The sequence below is a fragment of the Neofelis nebulosa genome, chromosome 13, assembly GCF_028018385.1.
Source record: "Neofelis nebulosa isolate mNeoNeb1 chromosome 13, mNeoNeb1.pri, whole genome shotgun sequence".
Classification (NCBI taxonomy): Eukaryota; Metazoa; Chordata; class Mammalia; order Carnivora; family Felidae; genus Neofelis; species Neofelis nebulosa.
The window spans coordinates 87,466,725-87,486,462 of record NC_080794.1 but is presented as its reverse complement, the minus strand read 5'-3'; the positions used below and the strand labels follow the sequence as shown (position 1 = coordinate 87,486,462).

The 19,738-nt window shown below is 53.5% G+C and overlaps 1 protein-coding gene across 3 annotated transcripts in view; it reads right to left on the bottom strand.

Annotated features, from left to right (window-relative positions):
- Positions 1-19,738, bottom strand: part of DOCK1 (dedicator of cytokinesis 1) — a 528,588-nt gene that overhangs the window by 13,747 nt on the left and 495,103 nt on the right. For 2 of the 3 annotated variants that reach the window (XM_058698107.1, XM_058698106.1), the window contains 2 exons: positions 17,638-17,724; positions 14,627-14,890 (listed from right to left, as the gene is read on the bottom strand). In XM_058698107.1, coding sequence (XP_058554090.1) covers positions 14,642-14,890; positions 17,638-17,724 — 336 coding nt within the window. In that variant the 3' untranslated portion in view covers positions 14,627-14,641. Of the gene's footprint in view, positions 1-1,130; positions 1,277-8,341; positions 8,480-13,452; positions 13,537-14,626; positions 14,891-17,637; positions 17,725-19,738 lie in introns of those variants that run through there. The other variant, XM_058698109.1, reaches the window with a different exon arrangement.

Genomic DNA, 19,738 nt, shown 5'->3' with positions numbered 1-19,738 from the left:
AAAAACTGTGGGTTTAGTCTTCGGTCTTCCATTGGGCACACGGGTCACGGGCAACAAAGGGCACTTGGATTTGAGCTGTCCCTTGGGGTGCTCAGGGAGTGTGTGTCTGCGTGAGGCGGGGGCCAGGAGCCCGGGGGTTTGGGAAGGCGATGGAAAATGGAAATTTGGAAAACCAAATGGGGTTGCAGACACACAACTGTACAAAGCCAACCGTAAAATAATTAGCAGTTGTTCTCCGATGTTTAAATTGCACGAGACACTGCTTATTTTTATTTAATAAGAACCAACTTTACATGTTTGCTACTCAAAAACACAGAAAAATTATTGATATTAAAAAAATTTTCTTTTGAGTTTTATTTATTTTTGAGAGAGAGAGAGAGAGAGAGAGAGAGTACAGGGGAGGGGCAGAGAGAGACACACACACACAAAATCCCAAGCAGGCTCCAGGCTCCGAGCTGTCAGCACAGAGCCCAACACGGGGCTCAAATCCACACACCGTGAGTTCGTAACCTGAGCCAAAGTCAGACGCTTAACCGACTGAGCCACCCAGGCGCCCCAAAAGTTATTGGTATTTTTTAACACTCAAAGTTAATGCAAGAAACACAGTGAGAGCTCAAGCAGTATTAACTAGCCTATTACGTTCTTGTCTCCCTTTTAGTCACTTGGTGCTGTTGGGCGCTCAGTGGCAAGAATGAGGTCTCCAGAGAAGTCTTGTAGAAAGAAGGTGGCCCTACCAAGTCCTCAAGTAAGCTGACTGTGTGTGACAGTCCTGCACTGGCGTTGACACCACAGGAGTGAGCAGGAGACGAAAAGCACAAGCACACAGCCAGCAAGGAAAGTCCTGCCCTCCTTCCAGAATCTCCAGAACTGAACGAACCCTCGCTGGAGGTTTTCAAAGATGATGGAAACCTGTCCCAAAGAATTTTTTTTTTCTAAAAAGCTCATAAGACCCTGATAGTCATGTTGGGCACTACAGTTGAAATGTCTTGGGGGGGGGGGGAGGTGGGTTTCAGCTTCAAAGACAGTTTTGATTTAAAAAACATCCCCATCTGTGATAAAACAAACCCAGGGCGCTGGTAGCTCCTCCCAAGACCCTCCAAGCCCCATCCCTGCTGCTGAGCCCGACTCACCCATCGGAGCCTGGTCTGGAAGGGGTGCTGTCTGAGGACAGGGAAGACACGGAAGCTACCGACAGAGGCCGGGACGAAGAAGGCATCGTGAAGGATCGGACCATGGACCGGGGACGGCTACCTCTTCTGTCATCCAGACTTGAGGGCTGAGAGAGAGAGGGAGAGGGAGAATTAGAGAGAGAGAGAGAGGCTTGTTTAATGCTCCTGTGTCAAAAGATGTCAGGCCTGGCATGGCCAGACTCTTGGGACCATGTGATCTTAGCAGCCTGGATTCTAGACCCAAACTGTCCACACTTCCATGAACAGTGTGTTCCCATTCAGAGTTAAAGACGAAAATGATGAGCATTTCAGGGTTTTTTTGAAACATTACCTGATAGTGTGAAAACTATCACAACCTTCCTGTTTTTAAGAACTTTAAATGCAGTTTCCTTTACCAAGACTACAATGCATCCACCTGTTTCGAAGCCAGAGTGGAACGTAAGGACCAGAAAGCTTACAGAGTAGCATCCAGAATGTCGTTAAAGGAATTGCAAGCCCATCAGATGAACTCTGTGTATCTCTGCGTGTTGACAAACCACGCAGGTCACCTGCATACACGGATGCGTAATGACTGAATTTCTCTAGAATAAAGTACGATTCTCCTGCTGCTTGACTAAAGATGGGCTCGTTCCCTGCAGCGGCTGGGACAGCGGGTTAGAGGAAGCTGAGGCCGGAACTGCTCACACTCTTGCTCTTGGCCCCGTAGGGGCCCAGACAGACATGCATTCTGGGAGAAAAATGGTCTCTGGATGGAGTTTTCCTCTTCTTTCTGAAATACGACCTCTGTTGCCGAAACAAGGGGTCACTGATACCTAGCACGCATCAATACCTCATTACCTAGAAAATGCTAATGACCTTCACCCCAAGGCCAGATGCAGCAGAAGCTCCTCCCTTTACCCTGAGGATCTGGGGACCTCCTCTCCGTGTGGCTTCCACCCCCCTCCCCCCACCACCTCCCAGCCCCACACCACTGAAACTGGCCCTCAGTCAATCACCTGTAGAAGACGGGACCACTGCTGCTTACCTACTGAACAACACTACTTTCACGCCTGAGAAGTGGGCCTGTTTCTTAAACGGGTGTCTGGCACATGCAATCCTACTTGATCTGTGTGTTATCTCTCTGGCCGTAAAAGGTTCACAATCACAGAGGGACAGTTTCATGCAGGAGTTGGTAAACTTGCTGGGAACGGCCAAGGAATAGGAATTTTAGGCTTGCGGGACGTAGGGTCTCTGTCTGCAGTGCTCAGCTCTGCCACCGTCGCGGGCAGACAGCCACAGACAGTACAAGAGCGAGTGGGCACGGATGTGTTCCAATAAATCTTGATTTACAAAGAGGTCAGTGGGCCACGTGTTGGCAACCGCTGGCTCAAAGCCAAACGCCGCTGGAATCTGCCTGCACAGACGGTGGGTCTTGGGTTCCCCACCGACGACGGCGCCGTGGAATGTCTTCGGGGAGACGTCCATTGTCATTAATTGGCCTTTATGAAGAAACTAGAAAGGAAACTGTTTCTTACAAATTAGCCCAAATTGCGGAGATGTTACCTATAGGAAACCTAGTAACTCAAAGTCTACAGGATGCACGTCTCAGCCTTTCTGAAACACACTTAGACAGCCGCCCTGGCTTTCTGATCTGATGCGTGGCGCTCATCCTCTTGGCTCTTGGCTGGGCGCCGGGACTGCTCCGTGTCCCACTGTTCCTGACCCTCTCAAGGAAGAGTCCTGTCTGCTGCTCTAGGCCCACCCTGATCGCCCCACCCATCCGCCGCCCTTCACCCCTTCCTCTGCCCACTTGGCCACTGCCCTTCTCTCTGACATCTCCTGCAATGTTTGTTTTTTTAGTTTATTTATTTTGAGAGAGAGAGAGAGAGAGAGAGAGAGAGAGAGAGAATCCCAAGCAGGCTCTGCACTGTCGGCTCAGTCCAACGCGAGGCTTGAACTCACGAACCGTGAGATCATGACCTGAGCGGAAATCACGAGTTGGGACGCTTAACTGACCGAGCCACCCAGGTGCCCCGACCTTCTTCATGCTCTGAATGGGACCTACGGGCAGCCTCTGCCTCACACAACCCACACCGTCCCTCGGTATTTCTCCCACAGCAGCAGCATCTGTGGACGGCTCGGAGGTGGGAGCCTGAACACCCGCCCACCAACCCTGCAGGGGCTGCCTTCCCACCTCTCCCCTGCAACAGCTTCCACCTGCCCCTTCTGGACCCGGGGAAGGAGAGGAGCAGAAGGGCAGAGAACTGGCTGCATCAGGATCCTGTGACGAACATGCTCGGGAGACACTGCCTCTCTATTCCATCACCTACTAGACATAGGGACACGCAGAGTTCCAGGAAATGCAGCCGGACATCGCACGGAGAAGAAATGTGACCTGTCCGACATCGGGTGCCCTGTTCCTGGCGCGACGGTTTTCGTTTCTCTGGCGAAATGATCTTTGTACCAATGCAAGCAATGCGAGCATGAGGTGTGCAGGTGCAGGAGGGGCCGGTCAGGGACCAGGGGGCGGAGATGCCAGCCAGGACACCAGGACGTCACTCCAGCTCTTGGGAAGGCCCAGAAGACCCCTGAACATCCCATCCCACAAAGGGCTGGTGATGTCCCTCAAGACGCAACCTTGAATCCTGGGCGGATGTGCGAGTATGGCCAGAAAGTAAAGGGAACGGGGGTGACGGGGGCAGGCTCTGGCCAGGGAGGGACAGAAGCCACTGCGGGGTCCCACCCTTGCAGGGCACACACTGGGTGTGGCCACAGGACCCACCGGGCCATTTGCCTCACCACTCCTTCCTGACTGAGCAGAGCCTCTAGAAATGGAAGAATCCAGACTTTTCCTTTTGCATCTGAAGCACTTAGAGTTTCTCCCAGCTGTGACAGGTGCAGCTCCAGCCCCAGGACACCCCAAGCGAACTGACGTCCCCGTGTCCCCGCATCAGGGCTGTGGGGGTGGGGAGGGCGCAGTGAGAATACGGCCAGACTTTTGGCTCTGGCACCCACCAGACCTCGCGTGGAATATGGAGCCCGTCTGAGCTCGGCTTTCTCCAGAGGAGCTGCAGGGAATAATCACCCCACCTGGAGAGGCCAGGTGAAGCCCACAGGCTTCTGGCACACTCTGGTGGCAGCTCCCATTCTCCTTGCTGTTGTCATTACCACAGCCTGAAGCAAAAGCTCATTTTGGCTCTCTTACCCGAGGCCGGCCCTGCCCTGCCCAAAGGCTTGGACACGTTCTTGCATTGTCTTCCAGCTGAGCCCAAGTGCCTGCCCTTGACCCACCACAGGTGCCTGCTGCCCATGGATTCTGGGGGGCGGGGGAGGGCGTGGCGACAAGTGTTTCACCGGGTAGGGTGAGAAGCAGGTGCGTTTCCTACTTTTCGGGAAATATCCAGAGGGTGACACGCTGGCCCCTCAGAAGGGCTGCGTGGGGAGGAGGGCAGGGCGAGTGAGGAGAGTTCGTGCATGCTGTCAGGAGGTGACCCCACCCTTCAGAGGCTGCAGGGCGGGGCGGTGCTGGGGGACAGGACTACTCTTGTGAGCCTTGCAAGCCAAGTTCTCTCCCTGGTGAAACACCCCACTGAACTCCCACAGACAGAACCGGAGAAGCTGAACTATCATCTCAGCCTCCCGAGGAGCCTCTGAGGAACCCCAGGGTTCCACGTATCCTGGTAAGATGACCATTGGAGGGAAGGCCCGGAGAGGAGAAATCCTGGAGGCCGGAGGCAGGAGGGGCCTCCGGGAACAGCAGAAGTGAGAACGTGAGGCACAGGGGAGGCCGGGGACAAGCGGCGCGGGGCCTGGAGGAGGCCTGGTGGGCTCTCCCTGGTGCGGGGTGAGGGCGAGAGTCAGCCGAGGGGGTGGGGGGAGGAAGTCTGTGTGCTTTCCGTGTGCACGTCCGGCCGGGGGCTGCCAGGGGGACCGGGGAGGAGTCGGTGGCAAGCAGTCTCGGGGGGAGGTGGGGGGTAAAGGGACGGTGGAGACAAGGGTGGAGAAAGTGGGGACCCAGGTGTGGTTCCCTCGCTCCTCAGCTTCAAGGAAGAGGGACAGGAATTGTGTGACAAACGCAGAGATCCTTTCCATGAGCTTGAAGGCAGACAAAAGCTAAGGAGCCCTTGAAGCAGACACAGGGGCTGGGGCTGAATACGGCAGGCACTTGTGGTCCCTTCTTCGGGGACCCGGGGGTCTGCACCGCTCACTCCCTAAGCATCCGGAGAAGCCGGGCTGTGAGCCTTTGTGCGGGGAGCGGTGGCTCCTTTGAGCCCCAGCACCGGCCAGGGGAAGGCCAGGGTGGAGTGAGCCCAGGGGCCTGGCAGAGCCGCCTGTGGATTAAGAAGTCAGAGAGTGTCCAAGTCTTCTGTTTCTGTCTTTGGCTTCGGCTGGATCCGAAAAATTGACAAAATGGTTTATGTCTTTTCTATGGGGTTTTTATTTTTAAATCCATTTTTTTTTTTTAATGGGATGATACTACATTGCTTTTCAAAGTATTCTGAGATGCTTGCAAGTTTTCAGAGCAGATAAAGCAGGAAAGACTCACACCAGACTGCTTTTTATTGTCACATTTCTCAGAGAATGACAAGGACATCTGCCTGTCTCTCTGCTCAAGGGAGGGCTGACCGCAGATCCTGTGTCTGGGGTCCCAGGATGGACTCAGGGAGGCAGCTCCGGGAAACAAAGCACCCAAGGGGAGAAAATGCACCCTTCATTCGATTCCCGGATCGCCCTCCCAGTAAGCCTGTCTGGCCCCTAGCTGGGCTGGGGTCGGGGGCTGCCCTGGCAGCCCCCTACAGAGAGGTGGTCCGCTTGATGGGCACGATGCCGTCTCAGGATGTGGTGGATGGAAATCGCTAATCTCCAGCCGAGGACGGCTGCAGCTCCCTGAGTAGGGGGACACCCCCTTGCCCCCCGCCCACCACCACCCACGCAATAGCCCCACCTCCTGCCCCTGCTTCCCCTCTCCCCTGTGCCCAGCAGCAAGCATGCGCGGAAGAAATGAATCCCAGCAGAGACAGGAGTATGAAGGGTGCTTGGTGAGCCCGACAGGTTTCTGTCATTTTGAAATAGAAATTATATGAGTGATAAAAGAGGAATCTTTTCACTTAGTACGAAAACCTGGAGATCTCACAAGTGTGTATCTCTTAGAAGGACTTAAAAGTGGTGTAAAACTTTGGAAGAGACGGACGACGATGCCCTCTGAAATTCTTGCCACCTGACCGTACTGAGCCGCAGCCCCCGAGCGATCGCGCAGCGCTCCAGGGTTCTGACCGGCGCGAAGGGTCGTCCGGTGCAGCCGGCAGGGGGCACCCTGGTTCCCAAGCCTGTGCACCTGTGGCAGCCCCGGCTGGGCTGGCAGCTCCAGATCCCCGCAGGCTGAGTTTCCAGACCAGAGCCCAGAGGCTGTGTTCTCCTGGCTTTGTCAGGCTCAGACCCTGCTGGGTGCGGGGCAAAGATGCCACGGGGAACTGGTGCCCAGCCACAGCAGGCGAGGGCGGTCAGGGCGGGAGAGCACGCGGGGTAGTCGCAGCCAGATCGGCTCCTTTCTGGGGCCTCTCGGTCTCTTCCCTGCCTCCGACCACATGAGCCAGAGAAAGAAACGCTCTGCCGTGTCAATTACAGAGTTGCGCCTAAAAGCGCAGACTTGGAGGTAGATGGACGGGGTTCCAACTCCATCGGCGGCCGGAGTGACCACGGCCAGGGTATGACCTTGTGTCCCCATTTCCCCATTTGTAAAACGGGGATGGCCGCGGTGCCTCCCTCATAGTGTTAAGTGGATGAAGCAAGTTCATATTTGCAAAACACTTGGAAAGCTCCCTGGCATATGGTTCGCACTAAATTAGTGTTTGCTAAGTGAGATGAATCTGTGAAGAAAAGAAGGGAGTTCAACAGAAAGAGCAACAGAGAGCTGGAGGGAACAGCAGACAGACGGAATCGGGCCAAACGAGAATCCAGAATGGGCCCTGCATTGGACGCCTGGTTCTTCAGGGACTGGCGGGCAGTGCTGTGCGATGTGAGAAGCCTTTCGTTGGCAGGAAAGTGGAAGCCGTGTGTGCCCTGCCCTCCCTCATGCCACAGGCTTGGGATCCTAGACTGCAAGCCTCGCCGCCTCTTTTGTCCCGCTGCTGCTTACCTCTGAACGTTGGGAAAGGGGGCCTGGGGTCATCTGCTGTGCCCGACGTCTCCAGAGTCCACGAGCAGTCAAGGTCAGGACCCACCAAGGCTCCCAGAGGCCGTGAGGATACAACCTCACACGACATTGTGGCGCTGGGCCTCGCCCCCGTGTTGCTAAGGCATGGCTCCCGGACGGCATCTCAAGCCCGCCACTTACACTGTGGCCTGTAAACACTGTGCCACTATTACCAGGGCTTCTCCTGTCAGATATTTTGCCTCATTACATATTGCAGGCCAATCTTTTATCATGAGCTTGATCCCAGCCCCCACTCAGAAACCTTCCACAAACTCTTAGCAAAAGCCCAACTGTGCCCCCGCATCCAGAGCAAAGCCTCCCGCCCCAGATCCGTGTCCCAGGCTCTTGGAGGCTGGGCACCTTTCCAGCTTCTCCTGTGAGTTCTCTTCTGCCCAAGGCACGGCTATGTCTACACTGGCCTCTGGCGTGCCATTCGAGTTCTGGCCGCCCAGCCTTTGCCGGGTGAGTGAGCCCTTTCTCCCCACCTCCTTCCCTGTCTCCAGCTTAACCTTTCCTGGCCTAGACCAATGCCCACTCCTTTAAGAGGTGAAGTCCTTGCTAACAATTTCAGATCTCACTAACCCACAGCAACTCGCTTCAAAGACTCCGACTTTGGACTGGGTATAGGCTCCACCTCCGCCTTCGGACATCAAGAGTGCTGTTGCCCCATGTGTTGCTTAACCCTCCGCGGGTGATGTACGGCTGTAGGTGAGGCCTCTGTGAGGTTTTCTGTGGTCTCACCACTTTAAGGGGAGGTCGTGTTCACAGCAGGTGAGCAGGGTATTTGGTGATCAAGCAAATTCATGAACGCTTACGCACACTCACATTTCCAATCATTGAAAAGAGTCTGCCGGTTTCCTGGCAGATGGACTTACGAGGGGCCGAGGTCTTTTAAATCCCAAGCAGGCGCCAAATGTACATCTTACTCACTCTGCCCATGGCCTGTCACCGTAGGACAATATGACGCAAAGACATCCGTTCTGCAAGGCTACCCGCTTACCATGGTTCGGACGCCATATTGCTTTTCCACTTTTTCTTTCAGCTGTTTGAAACAGGCTTCCATTCTCTCGTGAAATGGCCGCAGTGCTTCTGTGACTTTGTCTCCGTGAATCCTGATCCCTTCAGCCAAAAATGGAATCTGAAAAACACAGCAGTCAACCCTACTTATTTCCTGGTCAGTGGTCTCGAGAGAGGAGCACACACCAGGCAGAAAGTGGCACTGTGTGCAAAATGCAACTGTTTTGTTTCCAAATCAAACCGTGAATCAAAGTCATCAGCAGGCACATTACCCCCAAAGACCAAAATGTTCAAATTAGAATCCTTTGTGTTTTAAATTGGACACGTTTAGTGCAGTGTGCTCAGCACACGATGGCCACTCAGTGTCTTTGCCTGACTTGACTCCCTTCGGTGGACCAATCCCAGAACAGACTCATCTGTGCTTTTCACGTGAATTTGGGGAGAACTGCATTTTGAATTTGTTTTGCCGTAATTTGACCTATTAGCAAAGGGTCATGTCACGGTGCAGAGATTTTTTAGCCCAGAAGATAGCCCGTATAGGCGATTGAGAACCCTATTCGAAAATGTAAAAATCTAATTATATGTGATCTATAGTCCTGAAGGATCTTCTTATTTGGAGAGGAAAACCGAATTTATTCTTCCTTAAAACTAAAAATAATCACTTCTCTGCCAACATTGCAGTCACAAAATATCCATGCCAACACTTCACTGCCAAGTGTGGGGATGTAGCTGACCTTTAAAAGCGTCGCAGGGAGACATTTTCATTCCCCAGCCCCAGAGACCCCCCCAGAATCACTGGTGTTGAGGAGTGGGGGTCTAGGGAGGGCTTGCTTTCCCCAGCTTCTGCTTCCCCTCCGGAGGCTCGGACTGGGAGTTAGACATTCTTCAATGCAATCAAGCTAAGAGGCTTCCTCTTAATAACTTATAATTAAATCAAAATACTGATTAAAAACAGATTTTCCTAATATGACAGAACACCAACCTAAATGAGCAGATTTATTAGTAAGAACGATAATAAGCACACAATTGAATTTCATGCGAACAAATTCAAGAAATCTTATCAAGATGAATCAATGCATGAAATGTATTTGGTTGCCATTTATAGCACACAGCGGTTGCCTCTTGTGGTCTCCAGGGAAAGACGGAAGGAGTGCTCCTACGGTACAACCCACCCAGCAACCCACGCAGCCTGCCCTTGGGCTGCATGGGCACAAAGCTGGTTTTGCCAACAGTTGGGTCTACACCCAAGGTGCACGTTAGGTATCCCTTTCTGACCAGTTACCGCCAAAAGGACAGTGTGCAGGTGAGACTTCACAGTGGATGCGATGATTTAATATTCCATATGAATTACTCTTGCAGATGGCAGCTTCCCCAGAGCTCGCCACGGTGTGTTCAGGTGCGTCAGTAGAAAATGCTCGCATTAATCTTTCTGCTTTCCGAGTCCTGCCGTGGGGCATAGTAGCAAAGGCGGACTGGGGACAGCTTTTGGTGGGATGGTAAATGTGTCATATCCATCTGGGTGCGACAGCAAGCATGGGGTGCTGTCTTGAGCTTAAAGCACAGCCACTGGAGACACGGCAAGCATTCTTCTGTAGAATGGACCTTTTTCAAACATACAAAATGTGGTCTAATTGTTTCTGCAATTTTTGTTGGTTTGCTTAAGAGCCTTAATTGGCCAGTTTCTTGGACATCAAAGAAGCTACTTGCTGGCCTGACGTTAAGTCCATTTGGTCTAGGTTCCTGGTACCTAATGAGCCACATGAACTTCACTTTGACAGGTGAAATTTATGGGGTATGAGAATTGATCACGTCACCAGGCCCTCGATACAACCTTCTTCTAGGATGGGATTCTGCCTCTGTTTCGTGTCTGATTGGGGCTGAACTGCAGCTGCACATAAGAAAATGCTTTATGCAAACACTCCAACACGTTGGGTGCTTAATATACAAACACAAGCCATGGAATGAGGCTTGAAGTGATCTTTGGAGACCCCGTAGTTGAGTGGGTTCCAACCTGGATGAGCATCAGAGTCTCCCAGCAGGCTCCTAAACTCCACTCCTGGAGTCCTGGTTTGCTCTGGAGTAGATCTCAGGAATCTGCATTTCTTAAAAGTTTTCCAGAGCCCAGAGAGGAGAGAGGACATCCCCAAAGGCACTCCTTGAGTCGTTCAAGGTGAACACACAGCCTGCTCTCCAAAGACACCCTTCTAAACAGCAGTGCTGTATGTGAAGTTTGCCCCTGTGCGTCCCCTACACAAATTCATGGCCTGCTAGCAGCACAGAACATTTGGGAGCACTGCTCAGGGCTCTAGGAGCACCGGCCCTGGTGACAACAGTCACGCCTGTCATCACCTGGGGATGACCAGTGAGTTTGGTCTTTTATCTTTGTGCATTTCAAAAGAGAAATATGTACACAACATAGAGGTTAAGTACAAGTCTGTACGGATTCATCTTTGGACACGTGGCAGGGATGCTTAACAAGCTTTCTTGGGGAAGGACAGAGCCGTGCCTTTGAGGAAGGGGCTGGGGCTCGCTTGTGACCTGGCGTCAGCTGTAAACTTGGAAGAAGCCCACAGACGGCAGTCACTAGCTCCCACCTGGGAGAAGCATGTCAGGACCATCCTGGTTGGGGGAAGGCAAAAGCAAAATGGAGAGCTGCCTGGCCCTTAAGACCCAGCCTTCACAAACGATTTTAGGCATGGAGATATGTTTATTGCACATCAGTGATGGAAACTCTGCCAACAAGTCCTTGGGATTCCCAAGAGAAAACCTCACTCTGCCCTGATGCGAATTTCCAGAAAAAAAACAAACCCAACATAACTAACAAACAAAAACGGAAGACAGCATCCTGTTAACCCCAAACTTCTTATTTTTAATGACCGTATGACTCAATTACACCCAAGTATGAGTTTCCAAACATTTGCAAATGAAAGCAAAGTCACAGGAAATGTGTTGAATATGTATTTTTCATCACTCTTTGATTTAATGAAGTTGCTGGAAAATGGATTCCTTCTTCCAGCTTTCCTGTGAGCTGCTTTAAAATTCATCCTTTAATATAGTTATTAGGGGTGATGACATAAAGTTCTCTCTGGGGAACAAATTATTTTCCTCTGTAGGACTTGAAACTCTTAAAATCCAATTTGCTGTAAAAGCTTACAAGAAAAAAAAAAAATCAATACAACTTTTGCCGACCAAACTAGTTTTTGGGTGGCAATGATTTTATAGCCTTCAATGGAGTTTGAATTTTGTGGCCTTTGGTTTCTACAACCTCTAAAATGGAATCGTTCAGGCTTTTACACTCTCTTTTTAGAAACAGAGGGAGGCTGTCCACAGGAGGCTTACATTTCATGCAGAGAACCATCCTTGGCCAACAAGAGCCCTGGGCCCAGCTCCCAGGGTTTCTTATCACAAAGTAATTCCAATGCAAATAGATGCCTACAGATCTGTGGCAAGGTCACATCCATTAGGATGGCTTGTTGTAAAATACCAAACCAAAACAAAACCAGAAAATGACAACTATGGACAAAAACATGGAGGATGCGATTCCTCAAAAGATTAACAACAGAATTACCATTTGATCCAGAAATCCCACTTCTGGATATGCACACAGAAGAAATAAAAGCAAGGAAAAAACCAGATACCTGTGCACCCATGTTCATAGCAAGATTATTCGCGACCGACCCAAAGTGGAAGTAACCTAAATGTCCACTGACAGATGAGTGGACAAACAAAATGTGGTCCATTCATCCAGTGGAATGCTCTTTAGCCCAAAAAAGAAGGAATTTCTGACACAGGCTACCACTTGGATGAACCTTGAAGACATCATGCTGAGTGAAATCAACCGGTCCCGGAAGGACAAATACCACAGGACTCTACTCACGCGAGGTACCTAGAATGATCAGATCCATAGAGACGGAAGGGTGGTTTCCAAGGGAGGGGAGAATGGAGGGTTAGCGAAGAGATTTTTGGCAAGATGGCAAGATGGAGGGAAGGGATGGTTGCACAACAGTGCAAATGTCCTTAATGCTGCTGAACGTACTCTGAATTGGTTAAGATGTTACATTATATGTTAGGTATATTTTATTACAAGGAAACATACATATATTGTAAGTCGGCTCAAATCCAGAGCTCAGCCCCACTCGACCCTGAGAGGTCACACTGGCTAGCGTGCTGCTGATGAAGAAGCCACTGAGGTGAGGCTCTGGGAAGGCCAGGGTCAAAGTGACCACACAGATGTCTCCTCAGAGGTACAGCCTCACATGTGTCAGGGCCCCAAGTGGCAGCCTGGGACCCCCGGCCCAACAAAGTGGCCTGGGGTCTGCTGCTGGCCAGGCGCAGGGTGACCCCGGCCTCCACCCTCCCTCAGCCCCCTTTACTCAGCCTGCTGTGTGGGGATTAGGTCAGCCAGTACCCTCCTCGCCGCCCCCATGAGAAAACGGAGCCTGAGAAGGTGAGCCGTCCTCAGTACACGGCAAGTGTAGACAGAGCTCCAAGAGAACCGGTCTGGATGTCCCCCCCCCCCCCCCCCCACCAGGCTCACGAAGTGAACAAGTTACTTCCCACTGGACACAAGACACCCTCTGGACCTGTCCTTCTAAGACCAGTTCCCTCTAAGGAAAGACTCAGAGGCCTCCGGAGTAGAGAAGCACAATAATAACATACAGAATTACAGCAGGGAGAACACAAAGGAGGACCCCCCGCAGACCCCCACCAGGGAGAACACGACGGGTGGATGCTCTGCAGTGGCCCACCTGTGCCTCCCACGTAGGCAGCACGGGCGAGAGCGCCTTTCCAGGGACAGGCTGCGACCTCTCATACTCTATTCTGTCAACACCACACAGAGATTTTCTAGCAGAGACAGATCAGGCTCATTTGCAAGAGAGGACTTTCTGTGTGTTCAGATTCACAACTGCAGCCTAGGAGTTGAGTTAATCACGGCAGCGGTGGGGGTGGGGGTGGGGGTGGGGGGGTGGTTCTTGGGGGACAAACACGGCTGCACGCACTGTGGCCGACGTCCGCACTGGCCTGGGTGGATGCGGGTCTCGACTCGGCTCTTCTCCCCGCTCCGGCCCAGCTGGGAGGCCATCAGACATTTACCTGCCATGCAATCAGGTCTTTGAGCTTCTCAATCTTCTCATGGGCCTCTGGATGTTCCTGCAGGTACCGCTCCGTGAAGAAGGCCTGTGGAGACAGGGAGAGCCACTCAGCACGCCGCTCACCCGACCCACGTTTTTGCGCCTGACCCTGGGGACAGAACCGTGTATAGAACAGACCCGCCTCTCGCAGGGAATGGATCTTCCCCAGCGCTGGGCGCGAAATGTCTGGTTAGGTCCAATGCAACAAGTGGAGTGAACGGGCAGCCCAGGGGGCGACGTAGGGTGGCACCTCTGTCCTCGGAAGCCAGCAAAGCCACAGGTGACCTGGATCGCTCCGCCCGCTGGGTGGCGGCTCCCCAGCCGTTTGCCTGCCCCCGACTCCCACCCTGCCCCCTGCCCTGGGCCTGCCCTACACCTAACGGCTGCCGAGGGCAGAGTGCTCCCTCCTTGCCCAGGACAGTCACTCCTGTTAGCCGGCTCTCTGGAGGTGCCCTTTTTGTCTCAGCTCTTACTCCGTCTGGACAAGGGCTCAGCACACTCTTCTGGGAAGGGCCTCGACTCTGCCATTGTTAGGTCGGGAAAACAGCCCCAGACACTAAGGAATGAATGGCCGCGGCCAAGTTCCAGACTTGAGTACTAAAACAGGGAGCGGGGCCGTCCCGGGGCCTCAGTCGATTAAATGGCCGACTCTTGATTTTGGCTCAGGCCATGATCGTGGGGGATTCCCAAGGCCCTGCTTGTGATTCTCCCTCCCTATCTGCCCTTCCCCTGCTCGTGCTGTCTGTCTCTCTCTCTCAAAATAAGTGAACTTAAAAAAATGTAGACTCCTGGTCTGGACCACACCCCGTGTCCTTGACTCCTGCTCATTCCTAATGAGATATTTTCCAGGGAGACCAGTCGTCCTTCTTCCCCTACCTCCCGTGCCCACCTATCCCAGATGTTCTAATTCTTTCGTCTTTGGCTAAAACTCTATCTCTTGGCCTTTGATGATCCCAGAACTCTTGAAAGCCACCTGAGGGCAGCCCTGTAGAGCTCCATCAACCCAACCTGGGGGGATAGTGTCCAGGAGAGTCACGCTTGGGGTCGGGCCTGGACCTTCCACAGCCGGCACGGGGCGCCTCTGGGAGCTCCCGGCCTGGCCTTGGCGCAGTCCCTGCTGAGGTCGGTCAGTGAGAGCAGCGCTCTCACTTTCAGGGCTTGGACATAAGCGTCTGGAGACAGTCTGTCCCAGGACAGGGCCGTGCTGCGGGCATGTCACGTGCCTTTTCATAGTTTGCAAAGCCTCCCATGACGGCAGGGTCCACGATGCCGTTGAGGAGCATGGAGAGGGGGTTGATGGGGAGGCTGGGGTCGTGCAGGTGCTGCTGAATCATGCTGTTCATCTTGTCGTTGGTCAGCTGCATGGTCTCGATGGCATTCTCCAGGGGGCTGATCTCCACCTGCGGGGAAGAAGGAAGACGTGGCTTGAGGCCAGCTGCGTCCACGGCACCGGGGGCCTCTGGTGACACCTTCTGGTGACGAGCGTTTCCAACTGGGGCCAGGCTTCCTATTCCCCCATGCACCTTTCTTCCCGGGGGGTTTGCTGGGAAGGGTCCCTTATCACCCAAACAAGAGCAACTGGGTATTTTCGCATCGTGTCGTTGCGCATTTCCAAGGGTGTGGCCCTCACACACAACTCCCAAAGGGATCAGATGAGGCTGTCTGGCTCTGGTGTGTGTGTGTGCATGTGTGTGTGGGTGCGTGTGTGTACATGCGTGTGTGCCTGCGTGTGTTTGCACACGCGATCTGCTTGTTTAAAAATGGGTAAGGTTTTGAGAAATTTTGAGCAATCTGGCAGTGTCCCTGAGGCAGGAGGCCTAGGCACCGTGTAAGCCCCTTGTGCCTGTTTGGTCAGGGAGGCGGAGGAGGGCCCTATGCTGGTCTCTACATCAGATCCCATACCCTCTTATGAGGGAACGGCTTCACCATCCCACGGAGAGCACATCGCCACTTCCAATGGCCCCCTGTAGGAAAACCTGCCACTGGTCGCCGGGACCTTTAGTGTAGGAGGCAGGGGACTGCCGTCCATCCCGCAAATGCCCTCCTCTCTCTGAGGGCCCGCAGTTCCCTGCAAGGCCCAGCCGAGGATGCCTCGCTAGCTCAGCGCTAAGGTGTCATGAAAACACGGCTGGGTTTAGAACAGTCACGGCCCCTTCCTGCCAGGCCTCTCTCTGATAGATGCTCAGCTGGGCCACAGAGCCACACCCAGGGGTGATCTCAACACACGATCATTTTGGTCCTTCCCAAAGAGGCGGGATGGGTCCCCACCCGAGCCTGGGAACCCCAGGGTCTCTGCAGCAAGGTGCAAAGCAGAACAGGCTGCTTTCTTTCTGCTGCAGCTCCCGGGTGGGGAGGGGGGTGCTTGCTGGACAGAGGGGAGCAGGGGGAGCGGGGACTTGAGCAGGGACAAGTCTGCTCATGGCCGGTCCCAGAGTCTAGAGTGACACTCAGAATCACTGTGGGGGAAGCCACCTGCTTTGCTGGCCCTGTGCTGCCCGGGGGCTGATGGACGGGCTGTAACACACAGAAAGGTGGCTGGCCACGTGCCAGCGGGCCCGCTGCCCCCGGGTGTCCCCGAGCCTGAACGGCACGTATTGCACGACCGCCATTGTCGCCGCATCCCTGGCTTTGTCAGACCCTGGAACGCAGCGTCCCAGCACACGGCTTTGCCAAGTCAACACAGCAGGGCGGTTTTCCATTGTGACCCACTGCTAACTCCCTGCTGAGGATCCCCTTTGCCTCAAGAAGGAACAGCTTCCTATTTTTGTCCAACAGCTAGGGCTAGCTGCCACCCCACATGCATCCCATGACGGCCCGTCCCAGGAGGCATGCACAAGGCAGGGGGGGTGGGGAGGGGTGGGGGGAGGCAGGTGTCGGCAGCGGCAGCTCGGTTCTGCCGCTCTGGGATTATTCAGCTTCCAGCCTCTTAGTTTGTTAAAAATGGCAAACAGAGCCGGTGGCGGAACCACATCTTTACAGAAAGTCGGGGCTCACCCCTCTCCACTTCCGAGCTGTTAAGTGCCTTCCTCTGGAAATCTGGCTGGCTCACGAAATCCCCGATTACTGAGGGCTTTGGGCAGAGGCTCATTAGGAAGATTAGTGCCTGTTTATGCGAAGTCCCCCACTCTGTCTTCTCACACACGTACGTCACCAGCTCTAAATGGTGCCAGCAAAGGCTTGCATTTCTGCCACCTGCCACAAATCTGAGCCTTCCATCCATCAGGGCCTGCCTGGGTGCTATGGGGGACCCGGAGCGGGAGCTCCCAGAGCAGAAAATGGAAGTGCCCAAGGCAGGGACAGGCAGAGAGACCCGGGGCTCCAGAGAAGGAGGAGGGGGCACCTGGGAATGGGGGGGGGGGTGCGGATGTGGCCCAGAGCTCTGATTGGCATGGATGAGGGACACGAGGGGACACAGGGCTGAGAAGAGAGGCTCCAGCCACATTCAGGAACCAAATCAGGAGTTTCCAGGGGGCCTCCTTGTAAAGTAAATGGTAGGCACCACCCCTCTGGCTGAAAACAAAAGGCATTAGACACACGAGAAAACAGACACATTTCAGTCAGATCTCTTTATCCAGGCAAATGCCGCTCCCTGATACGTCTATAGATTCAGTAGGAATCTGCTTCTGGCTGGGGTAGAAGAGACTGCCCCATAGCTCACCACTGAGGCAAGGCAAAAAAGTTTAGCTAATGAGATGTGAGTCATTGTTTCTTTAAAAAGTGCCAGCGAGGGGTATATTCTCAAGCTATTTTTATTTGAAATGAGCAAGTACTATTAATCAAGTTGTTTGTCATGTAAATGGCAATAAAACCATCAGGAAGAAAGACCTTAAAAAGTGTATGTAAATTGGAACTTGTCTTAAACTTTTCATGTAGTTAACAGAGAGAGCTGTCAAAACAGTGCAGCGACGACTGGCTTTACATATCTCGGAAGGAGAAACGAAACCTTCGTTCTGGTTTCCTTGTAAGCCGGACCTGGTTGTGATCACCCAGCATTTCTGCTACAACCTTCGTGGACGAGGAGGGCTGATACCCCGAGGAACTCACGGGGTGGTTGTGGGTTAAGTCTTGTCTGAGCTGGGGTCGCAGCGTGCGTACCGCACCCCGGAAGAGAGGGTATAGGACGGTCCCTTCTGGGGGGTATCCTTACCATGAAAACAGATTTGACCTCAAACCACCTTAGAATTCCAGGTAATTTGTACGCTGTGGTGTATATGGTCCTCTCGATCCACATGTTCTGCAAAGGGAACAGACACATGGTATTTGTCAGGAGAAGGGTGTGAGCAGGGCGACAATTCTCTGTGAGGCAAAGTCCTCCGGGCAGGACAGCTCTTCCCAGGACGGGTCACAAGTGGCCCTTCCACGTGCTCTGCGGGGCAGGTCTGCTCCGAGGTTAAGACCAAGGCTCCGCTTATCAGTCAGATGGTCCCACGAGGCCCAGCAGTGTCCCCTGCTTTGTTGGCCAAGGGTGCCAGCCTCTCTGACATCTGGGCAAAGAAAACAGACCAGGAGAGTCAGGGAGAGTTCTGGACGTCAAGATGAGGGAGGCTCCCTCTGAGGAAATAGATTTGTGGAAAGGCTCCAAGGAGTTCTCCGTTAGCCGTACTTCGCGTTACACTCAAAGGCAGAAAGGCTTTAAGGAAAACCTCAGTCACTTTTTCTGATACGAATCAATCCGTATTTCAGGCTTACATTTTTCTCTTGCACAACCAATACCCATTTACATGAAAAACTAAGGATATGGAAAAAATCAGAGATGATGGCTTAAACAACTTCAGCATCGGTTGCTCAAGACTTCTTACTAAGCGTGACAAAACACGCGTATTGCCAGTAAATACCATTTTATAATCCATATTCTTCGTAGAATAGTACATTATGTATTGTGGGAAACTGCTTCAAGCCAGTAAATGTAACCGCACGCTGAGCAGAAGCCCGTGCAAGGGGTCTTACCCGCCCCCCCCCCTTCTGCCAGCGTCCAGCTTATGGCAGCCTCGTCCCTACAATGGGCCATCGCTGGGCAGTGCGACGCTGTCAGCAGTGGTCCTGACATAAAGAGCTGGGACAGTGGAATGTCAGCAATTCCAGAAAGCCGGACTGGATCTCAGAGAGGCTTCTATCCCTGGCTTCTGAGGCTCCAGAGGGGAGAGGGAAGGGGCCCAGCTGAGGCCTCCCTCCTGTCTCCCCAGCTAAAGCTTCTTCTGGCCACAGGAGGCGGCTCCCCCAGGTGCCTGTCCTAGAAAACAGCAGCCTGTGCCCTGAGAGCATCCGGACCACGCCTGCGGGGCGTCCCCAGGGGCCAACACAGCCGGGGTAGGGTCCCGGGGTTCCACCTCAGGCTTCCTGACCAGCCAGCTCTGGCTAACTCCGGCGCTCTCTCTCCACCTCCCTCCTCCTCTGCTAGCCCGTTGGTTCCCAGAGCCTCACCCCTTGCTAAGTGGCCACCCCGAGTGCTGGGCCAGGTGGGGACAGCCTTCCCGGTGCCCGGCCCCTGGAGCCAGGCCACCTGCAGCAGGGCCGAGCCTGGCTTCTCATGGCTGCAAAAAGCCTCATGCTTATCTGGAAGCCTTAGGCTTTATCCGGTGTGTGAAAGACTAAATCCTGTGGCTTCTGAAAGCCTCCTCCAAGTGTGAGGGCCTAACAGGGCCATTAGGGGATTTCAGGGCCATTTAGAAGGAGCATAGCCCCCGAGGCTTTAGTGCAGCCCCAAATGTCAGGAGTCTCGGTTATTCTGAGCTTTGCCCCAATTGGCTGCACACCCATCGGCAATTTGCTTGACCTCCTTGTGCCTCTTTCTTTACGGTATGAGAATATACATGATTGCTGGATATGAGAGGTGTGAGGGAAAGTCAAGAAACTGCCCATAGATCCCACAGTGGAGAGACGCTCCATAAACGATAGTGCTGTTGCCACGGGACCCTGACGGAGACCGCCAGAGAGCCACCGCCCTTGGCGCTGGTGTCTTGATTGGGCAGTGCCTCACTCGCCCCCTCCCTATTACAGGCCACGCCACAGTGACCAGTTACCAAGTAGGCCCGGGATGCCGGCATTAACCAAGAAGCACGGTCTTCGTTTGGAGAAACCGGCGTGCTACGTGGGAAAGACTAGAATTCACGGAATGCAAGCTCCAGTGGACACACAGGAAACGGCTCGGGGCAGGAAGGGCCCTCCGGCGCTGTGACTGGACACTGTGAGGCATTGCCCTGAGGTCTGAAGAGTCCAGGAAATTTAGGGCTTCAAGGGGAGGCTGGGTA